Source organism: Xyrauchen texanus, chromosome 11, assembly GCF_025860055.1.
Source record: "Xyrauchen texanus isolate HMW12.3.18 chromosome 11, RBS_HiC_50CHRs, whole genome shotgun sequence".
Classification (NCBI taxonomy): domain Eukaryota; kingdom Metazoa; phylum Chordata; class Actinopteri; order Cypriniformes; family Catostomidae; genus Xyrauchen; species Xyrauchen texanus.
The window spans coordinates 47,331,574-47,341,573 of NC_068286.1; the positions used below are offsets into that span (position 1 = coordinate 47,331,574).

A 10,000-nucleotide genomic window follows, 5' to 3' on the forward strand; every position below is an offset into this window, starting at 1 on the left:
CGGACTCAATGCACCTCAAACTTAACCGGCTCATAACATGTGAAAATGGTGTTTTGTCGCCATCTGCTGGCTAAAAGGTGAAGAGTGTGACATTTTGATGCCAAAATACATTCTACTTTCCCAGTTTATTGTTCATTGACAACTATAAGTAAGCTATTCATGGTTTTACCTCCCCTAAAAGTATAAACACTGAGCCTCCCAGGCAATATCAAAACACTGATGATTATATGAACGACTTGTACACACACACACACACACACACACACACACACACACACACACACACACACACACACACACACACACTCCACCAATGATAAGATCGCTCTGGCAAACGGACAACACCGATCACGCCTAGGCCGTCAAAATGGTCAGAAACGGCGCTGTCGTTACGGTTACTAATTATCAGAACCACCCAACCTCAGGTGCTTGACCCTGAATATGTACACTCGTTTTGTGTTTTGTCCTGTTGGATGTAGGTGGACGTTGGTGGACTGTTTCTTAGATGGTGTGGTAGGTGAGTTTGCATGTATGTCATTCAATTCTGAGCGTTTCTCCACATTATTCATGAGAAGCTGCTCGTCCATCCAATCACAGCAGAGCCTTATACACGCGCTCACATTTCAGTGGAGAATTCAAAATTACACGCGGACGTGACAGCAGTCACTGGCGGGTCGAAGTTCAACAGCACTCGCGGAACAGAAATGAAAGCAGACGTTTAAAATAAAGATCACGGTGAGATCGACTGTTAACACGTATTATGTTTACATTTGTGTTTTTTCTTTTGAAAGTGTATTTAATGTTTTGTGTAGTAAAAAAATTAAGAAAAAGCTGATTATAATAAAAACCTGGGTAAGGCGATATGTGTGTGATTAACTATTATTATTATTTGCCTCCTGCTTCCTAACACCTTGCTCTGCTCTTGCGCTCTCTCTATATTTTATTGGCTGTGGCTCAATGTCGATCTCTCACTTGTCGGGACAGTGAGCACAACTGAGGACAAGCGGCTAGTAATCTAGCTGGTTTAGAAATCTTGCATGAGTGCGCACACTACAGGACCGTATGTCGTGAGAGCTAAACCTACTTGTCCTAGACCAGTCGCTGACTCAGAACATCAAAGGAAACTTAGGCCGCCCGTGTATCTCAGCGAGAACTGACGCTGACTATCACACCTGGAGTCGTGAGTTTGAATCCAGTGCGCGCTGAGTGACTCGAGCCAGGTCTCCTTAGCAACCAAATTGGACCAGTTGCTAGGGAGGGTAGAGTCACATGGGGTAACCTCCTCGTGGTCGCTATAATGTGGTTCTCGCTCTCGGTGGGGCGTGTGGTGAGTTGTGCGTGGATGCCGCGGAGAATAGTGCGAAGCCTCCACACGCACTACGTCTCCATGGTAACACTCTCAACAAGTCACGTGATAAGATGCGCGGATTGACGGTCTCAGATGCAGAGGCAACTGAGATTCGTCCTCCGCCACCCGGATTGAGATGAGTCACCAGGAGGACCTACTAAGTAGTGGGAATTGGACGTTCCAAATTGTGGAGAAAATGGGAGAAGAAAAAATAAGGAGACGAGCTGGAGACATGTAGTGTACACTAGGCTTTATAAAATCCTTCCTCACCCATTTCATGTCTCTTTTTCTACACTTTTATTACACATTCTTTAAACATGTCAAAGCTTCCCGTTGCATGTCATTTTACTCCAGGTTAACGTTTTCATGTGTGCTAATGGTATTATATGCAAATTCCTGCTTTATTTTCACTTTAACAGCTCGCTATTATTAGCTTAAATGTACAGCACAGCACCAACAATTCACATTGCATCTTCACCGTTTGAAGAGTGATTAATAACCCCAAAATCAGCTCCACAACCCTATAAAATGGTCCTGTATCCTGGGGGATACACACCTTTAAGAGTGAGTGATTCGGACAAATATTTGTGAAAACTATTAGGAGGTCCCTGCAAAAACTGAGGACATGCAACTCTGTATATAAAGTCATCGACTCACAATCTTTATCTGAAAGTAAAAGGCAGCATTTTTGGCAGCATCTTTCCCATGTTATTTTAATCATTTCTACAAGCTATGAAACTGAAAATAAAAGCAAAATTTTGGAAAACATGGAAATATATTATGTGGGCCTTAATGTGTGAATTCATTTTCAGAGGTTTGCCCTTTTATTGGCGATTCATGGTCGTCGATTTAGCACCTTAAAGTCATTTGGCAATGAAATGTGCCTGAGGCTACAGGACAGTAAAGGACTGCTTCCTCAGCTTCCATTAAAAGCGTATGAGCGCACAGTAGGTCAGAGGTCAAAAGAGAAAGGTCAACAGTCATAGTTAAATGAAGAACGGAAGTCTCTCTCCCATGTCCTGTCTCTCTCTTCTCTCCTCTTGAGCTCTTTAGCACTGAGCTTTGTTTCTCTCTCCTGTCTCAGTCTTCCCTCCTTAGGCGCCTGTCGCACTGCCTGAGGATCTCTGGACTGGAAATGAGTGACTTTAGGCTGCGGGGTCATTCCGTACCCAAGGCCCGTCTGGTCCCTCTTTAGTATCGTCCTGATTGGATTTTTGCGGCCGGAGTGGGCGGGTCCAAGACCAGAAGAGGGGTCCCACCCTAAGCGAAGCATCATTTTATAGCTGGTGCTGGAGGAGGGCAGGCAGTACTGGGGGGTAGCGGGGGGGCGGAGCTCAGTGAACTGATGCAGTGTCGAGCGGTTGTGTTGTTCAGTGCTGTCGGTGTAATGCACAGCACACACACTACACCACTGAGAATGAGCACTGTGGAAACACACAAACACAGCAACTTATTCTCATGAACTTATTCTCAGATAATCTGTCAGGGGTCGTTTTTATCCATGTGTCATACACTGGAGCTGGTATGACTTCACAGGTTTGTGCAAAATCTACCAATGGATGCAAGGAAATTTCAGACATGGTCAGCGCTCAACTACAGAAAATGCTCACACTAAAGGTGATGTTAGGCAGAATGTTCCTCAGTCACCATTCACTTTAATTGCATGAAAAACAGATGCTGTAAAAGTGAATGGTGACGAGGCTAACATTCTGTCTAACATCTCAAAATGATCAGTTTTGGCTAAACTATTCCTTTAACCTTCAGCAAACCTGCGTCCACATGTGTGGATTTGTATTTTGGCTTCGCTATAAGCTATGCATAATTTAAATGAATTTTAACTGGCTGAAAACTGTTTATAAAACTCTACACTGTCATTTAAGTGTTAAACTTCTGATGCACAAGACAGAACATGACATTGACTTCCATCAAGCGCTCCTATGGGCGCAGTGCCAACAAAAGTGCCTCTGGAAAGAAATCTCTTTACGTTTTTTGATTGAAACCCGTTTGGACATAAAGAGTATCGTCTCTAGTTTAGTTTGATATGCCGCTTTAAAAAATCCATTCATTTATAGTGCATCAGCATACTGATAAAGATGATGTCCACATACGTGGATTTAGGGACATTATTCCCTCAAAAGTTGAAAAAACATGTTTTTCAACATGAACACATCTGTGGGACATTTCACTTCATTTTAAAGAGCACCTATTATGGTTTTTCATGTAGTGTGTTATAAAGCTGTTTGTGAATGTAAAAACATCTGCAAAATTTCACAAATCAAAGTGCAGGACAATTGGAGTTATTGACTCCCAAACGAAAGAACCGATTCTGAACACCTGAAACGAGACGTTAGTAATTCCAGACTTACTTCCTGTACTAACCTACTTCATTTGGTTACAAAAAACCTGCCTCTGGTGTTCATTGGCTGCTCCTGAACAGCTTTGACCCGCCCTCAAACACTACACTAAGCGGTAGACCAATCACAACATCTGACCAGAGCAGAGTATGCTCTCTGAAAGGCGGAGTTAAGCATGAACGCATTAGAACGGACCAATCAGAGCAGAGTATGCTCTCTGAAAGACGGAGTTTAGAACAAATGCTTTAGAACGGACCAATCAGAGCAGAGTATGCTCTCTGAAAGGCGGAGTTTAGAACAAATGCTTTAGAACGGACCAATCAGAGCAGAGTATGCTCTCTGAAAGGCGGAGTTTAGAACAAATGCTTTAGAACGGACCAATCAGAGCAGAGTATGCTCTCTGAAAGGCGGAGTTTAGAACAAATGCTTTAGAACGGACCAATCAGAGCAGGCTCTCTGAAAGGCGGAGTTTAGAACGAATGCTTTAGAACGGACCAATCAGAGCAGAGTATGCTCTCTGAAAGGCTGAGATTATAATGAATGCTTTAGAACAGACCAATCAGAGCAGAGTAGGCTCTCTGAAAGGCGGAGTTTAGAATGAACGCTTTAGAACGGACCAATCAGAGCAGAGTAGGCTCTCTGAAAGGCGGAGTTTAGAAGGAAGGCTTTAGAACAGACCAATAAGAGCAGAGTAGGATCTCTGAAAGGCGGAGTTTAGAAGGAAGGCTTTAGAACAGACCAATCAGAGCAGAGTAGGATCTCTGAAAGGCTGAGATTAGAATGAATGCTTTAGAACAGACCAATCAGAGCAGAGTATGCTCTCTGAAAGGCGGAGTATAGAACGAATGCTTTAGAACAGAACAAAATTAGTCACGTTTCAAAACCATAATAGGTGCTCTTTAATATCAATTTTGTTATATTTTATTTTGTTATCACTGTACAATGCGGTTCTATTCATTATCATTAATAAATGCATTTATATATTTACTGCATTATCATATTGAGAATAAATGCATTCATGCAAAAACTATCAAATGTTACTTTCAGAGGCTTTATATGGAGTTAAGATGAAAATAAGATGCATTTCAAACTGTTCTGAGACCAGTGCAGACAGACAGCACACTGGAGGTTAAGTCATGCACTAAATAGGGAGCAAGGGAGCATCCTATAGCTCTCCTATAACTGTTCTGAGACCAGTGCAGACAGACAGCACACTGGAGGATAAGTCATGCAATAAATAGGGAGCAAGGGATCATCCTATATATCTCTATGCAGTTAAGTGCGTTCACTCCTAAAATCTGATCAAAAGTTCAGTTTCAGGCTGCAGATGATGTTTGGATCACTCAATGTTTGACACACATGGGACGATGATTCAGAATATATAATGCAAAATATTATTTTAACATGTTGGCAGTGATTTTTCTGTCTCCAGAAACTTTATATACGATCAGGTTCAAATTGAGATTTTGAATCCCAGATGTGGTCTCAGCCTTTTGAGCCGTAATATCCATGATATCTTTCAAATCTGCAATAATGATAATTGCTATAGTTAGGAGTGTTTTTAATGTGTGCCTTTCACCACGTGAACAGTATTTATACATCCAGAGACAAACATAAGGGAACATCTCGAATCAAGTCATAAAGTCATACTCAAATATCTAACCTGTGTGCCTCATTTGCTGCGGGTGTGTTTGTCATCTCCGACACATTAAACTGCTCCAGTTCTCTCACTACGTCCTGGTGACCTGCCTGCAGGGCCAGATCCCGTGCATCTCTTCCCTGAGAGAGAGACAGGAAATGAGACAAAGAGAGTTTCAGGAAATAGTTTGCAATCTAAAACATAAATGCAGCATTTCCAACAGGATTTGGCTTCTTCAGCAGAGGACACATTCTGCTGTGCCCAGAGTGTATTTGAAACACTACACTTTAATACTTGACTTCAAAAATCATACCCAGGCAAATGCTCTATTTCCTTGTGAATTAGCACAAATCTTTCTTTTCATTCGATTTACTTGAATAAGAGGCCACGGGTAACCCTCCACCTCTTCAAAATCAAACACACGGTCAATCCACAAAATTGGACGCATTGATATATGTGCTCATCTAAGATATGTCATCTGCTCATCCCCTCCATCACATTCTGGAAGTTTCCAAGCAGTGCCAAACACACTTCTAAAAATATTCACCCTAGGCATGAAGACTGTAGTCCTGCAGGAGCATCGCTGTCATTTAGACAGGAAAACAAAACACATGAATGAAGAAGCACATGGCAGAAGCAAACTTTCCCTATCTCCACGTCTCTTTCACTCCATACAGGGAGATGCAGAATCGAATCTTACGCACCTGTTTGTCCACCACTCCCACCCAAGCAGCTCCATGCTGCAGGAGCAGCCGAACAGCCTCGATCTTCCCTGCCTGACTGGCACACATCACACCCGTCCAGTAAAAATCATCACGGAAGTTGACATCACAGCCGCGCCGCAGGAGGTCCCTTAGGCCATGAGTGTTGCCCTCTTGGGCGCACTGCAGGAGTTTGTGCCCATCACGCTCAGAGATGATGACCGGTTGGTCGTGAGCAGCTTGTAGTCTTTGTCTCTCTCCTCTTCTTCGATTGGGTCCTCATGTAGAAAGATAATGGGTGCTCATGATAAAACTGTAGTCACATATGTCACACACACATTCTGAATCTTCAGCATCTCTCTCTCTCTAAATATATATATATATAAAACTGAAAAGTCTTTTTAAGGGTCATGACATGAGGAATAAAATTTTCCTTGATCTTTTAACATATAAGAGTCACCGTACCATAAAACCACACTGTAAGTTTCAGAACTCAAAACTTCCTCCTCACTATATAAAGAGCATTTGTTGAAACGACGCTGCCAAAACGACTCGTTCGCTACTTCCTCCACATTGTGATGTCACAATAGACATTTGCATCTGACTGCCTCCACAACAACACATCAAAGCCTACTTTACCGTAACACTCCTGTAGCCCCGCCCAGTAGCGGTGAGCAGTGAGATGACACGGAGAGAGCCAATCAGAACAGTGGGCGTTTACTGTCAAGTCTTAAAGGAGAAGCAGCACCAAACACAGCGATAGAGGGTCTGAATGAGGGTGGAACAGGATCATGTTTTACTAATATATGACTGTTTTTTTCCCCATATGGTGCAAGTCAACAGTGATTAAAACGTTCAAGCTCTAAAAAGCACATTGATTAGACTTAATATCAAGACCATGTCTCTGACGCTTACTATTAAACAGGCCTTTTTTCTGAAGTGTCATTAAGACTTCTATGTATACTATGTGAGAGGTGCAACAACGCTGCACAAGCTTTGTCAGAATCGACCACTCTCTAAGCTCCGCCCCCTTGGTTTAAATGTTTCGGATTATTTTGATAAAATCCCATTTAAGAGCAGACGCTTGTCGGAGTAGCGGCAGGGCAACAGTTGCTAAGACAGGACTGGTCAGAAACAGGGCTGAGGGCCAATTGCCCAAATTTTATTCTTATCGTTGTTTCTCTGGAGTTTCGAAATAATAGCATCTATCTTTTAATTTTTTCTATTTGATCTCACCCAGACTGACTGGGCATCGCTGCTGTGTAACTGTGGTCGGTCATGTTGTAAAATACTCATCATTTTAGTTTCAACAATGTGTTTTTGGGGTGGGGAGAAAATTTTGAGTTCTGACCGTTTGTTTTCATAGTACTCAAATATCAATGTGACGATTTTAACATCAAGAGAACCATACAAATCCATCAACTCTTGATGTTATCAAATGATCATCTCAGTATGGACAAGGACGTGACAAATCCCAAATGTTAGTTGTTTAGTCAATATTCAATGTGCTTGAATCTCTCTGTACCTGCTCCTCTCCTCGCTCTGCCTGTCGTCACGGCTCCTCCACCTCTTGACCTTTCTCCATCACTCTCTTGCAGCAGGCTTTGGTAAAAGTCTCTGGCCTCCTCCCCTGTCAATGTTGGGACGGCTTCTCTCTTTCCTTCTATCCACAGCGTTTCCTCCTCTTTGGCCCTTGTAAAGTAGACTGGGCGGCTCATCTTTAACACATCTTCAGTCTCTGCTAATCATGAGATTTCTGAGAGATGCTGCCACTGTTGCTGCTTGATCGACTGTCCCAGAGTCCATGAGATTAACCCAAAGAGAAGTTTTGAAAAATTAGCATAATAAATGAGAGTTCTGTGTTTTTGAGGAGCAGGTTGGACTAAAACAAAGAAACAGTAAATATGAGACTTTTGCTCTGATGGGCTAACAATTAACTTTAAAAAAAAGTTACTCGGAGGTCCTTAAAGGACAGAAATGTCAGCCTCAAAAAACTACCATTAAAATTGTATATATTAATATTATTTTCCACTTTCACTGACAGTTTTTTTAACCAGCATCAGTCCTGATCATAACTACCAAATATTCATTCATTTTCAGGATTCTAACCCTTTAAATGCCAGATTGTTTATATAATGCCACTGTTGTGTTTTATGTTTTTTACATAAATACATTTCTCAATACACACTTACAAAACACACTCTGACATCCATACCAACACACACACAAACAATTTTATCTGCATCATATATTAAATTGGTCTGCAGTACTCTATAATACAGAAAATAGGGGAAACGTTTGTATTTGCTCCATAGGCTAAACATGAGGAAAATGGCGCCACCTGGTGGAAAATATTAGAAATGTAAATTTTGAAGCCAGGGCTCCAGAATGAAAGCAGTATATCATATAATTCATGATTTTAAGCTTTAATGGCACTGGGATCAAATATTGCAGTTTTAATGGGTTTCAATGGGGACATTTTTGTCCTGAAGGTCCTGAGTCTGACTATTTTGTGTATTATATATTTATTATAGGAACTGAGGTTGAAATATCGATATTCCCCCAAAAATACACACCTTTGCCAAAATGTATGCCGTTGTTATTAACACAACAATGTCCCGAATGTCGCACAAGAGTTAAAGACATTTATAACACTTGCACATCCAGTATGACTACACGTGATAAAAGATGGCCTGGAGCATTTATACACACTTTTCAATGTTATCATACAAATATATTGGCGTCTAAACATCTAACTTCCTTTGCACTAGGTAGGCTGATGTCCTCAAAGAATGAAAATAATTGGTAGTTAAGACATCTGAAACACAAACTTACCACAACACTGAGGATCCTACAACAGTTACATGTTACAACAGTAATTACGAATGTGTGAATAAGCTGTACATTATTAACCCAGAGCAGTTTAGAAAATGTCATTAATTAAAGCATCTTACACAACAAGTACTTACAACGTTAATGTGCGATTGGTACCTGGGTGTGTAGTTCCTAAAACAATAAGAAAATTATAAAACAAATATAAATGAATAACAATCATCTACTGCTTTCCTCTTCTTCTTGTCGTTGTTCTTCTTCTTCGGGTTATTGGCGGATGTCGCGCGTTCGGCACATACCGCCACCTGCTGTTTACTGTGCAAACAACACGAGTGATGATCACAACGGGCGTCATTCACTACTGAAGACCTGAACCACACGGTGCAAAAACTAGGTGGCTGTGCCTTCCTGAGCCTATGTCTTACTGTTTTTTTCTAAAAAAAACATTTTTTAAAAATGCCTCTTAAAATATACCCAAGTGTAGAATTTGTTGTTGCTTGATAGCAAAACAAATTTGCATGCGGTACCAACCTCGGCCACCAGGTGCCACTAGTAAATACAAAATCTTGTTCTTAAGGAGACAAATGACAGCTGTTACTTGATCTAGTTATTTATATTGTTGTAAAATGAAAATTTATGTTTTTCACATTTATTCAAGATAAGAAACATACTGTATATAATGTTTGAGAGTCTACTAATACGCGAGAACCCACAATTAAATGAATATACCTCAGGTTACTATGTTTCATATGGCATTCGTTGTGAAACAGGTATCGATGTTATTATTATATTATTTTATACAAATAAATTATACTACTGCTCCTGATTTTAAGGGAAACTCCCATGACTACATAAAATAACATAGAAATTTTGCTAGATTTACGCTGCTAATTAAAGACAGAAAACGTCATCACAGTCTGTGAAAAGGGTCAACTAACAAAGTATTTGCAGTTTTTAAGCTAAAGAAAGTGACCTCCAGTTTAGTTTAGTTATAAATCACATTTTAAAACAACAAGAGTTGAACAAAGTCCTGCACAAATAAATAAACAAAAAGTAAATAATATAATAATAAAAAGCACACAATCTATAACACACGTTGAGAAAATAATAATAATAATAATAATAA

The 10,000-nt window shown here is 40.6% G+C and overlaps 1 protein-coding gene across 1 annotated transcript; it reads right to left on the bottom strand.

Moving 5' to 3' along the window:
- Positions 1-1,284: 1,284 nt before the first annotated feature.
- gpank1 (G patch domain and ankyrin repeats 1) lies at positions 1,285-9,140 on the bottom strand. The gene is made up of 5 exons (XM_052137326.1): positions 9,012-9,140; positions 7,568-7,832; positions 6,046-6,320; positions 5,366-5,481; positions 1,285-2,772 (listed from the first exon to the last, which is right to left on the bottom strand). Exons 2-5 carry the CDS (start codon positions 7,758-7,760, stop codon positions 2,322-2,324), a joined length of 1,035 nt encoding a protein of 344 aa, XP_051993286.1. The 5' UTR covers positions 7,761-7,832; positions 9,012-9,140; the 3' UTR covers positions 1,285-2,321.
- Positions 9,141-10,000: the final 860 nt, after the last annotated feature.

Excerpts from the sequence above, each read along its gene's own strand:
- gpank1 (XM_052137326.1), bottom strand. The coding sequence starts at position 7,760 with ATGAGCCGCCCAGTCTACTTTACAAGGGCCAAAGAGGAGGAAACGCTG. Across the intron at positions 5,482-6,045 it reads TGGGAGTGGTGGACAAACAG|GGAAGAGATGCACGGGATCT; the intron begins GTGCGTAAGATT and ends TCTCTCTCTCAG. Across the intron at positions 2,773-5,365 it reads GCAGCAAATGAGGCACACAG|TGCTCATTCTCAGTGGTGTA; the intron begins GTTAGATATTTG and ends GTGTTTCCACAG.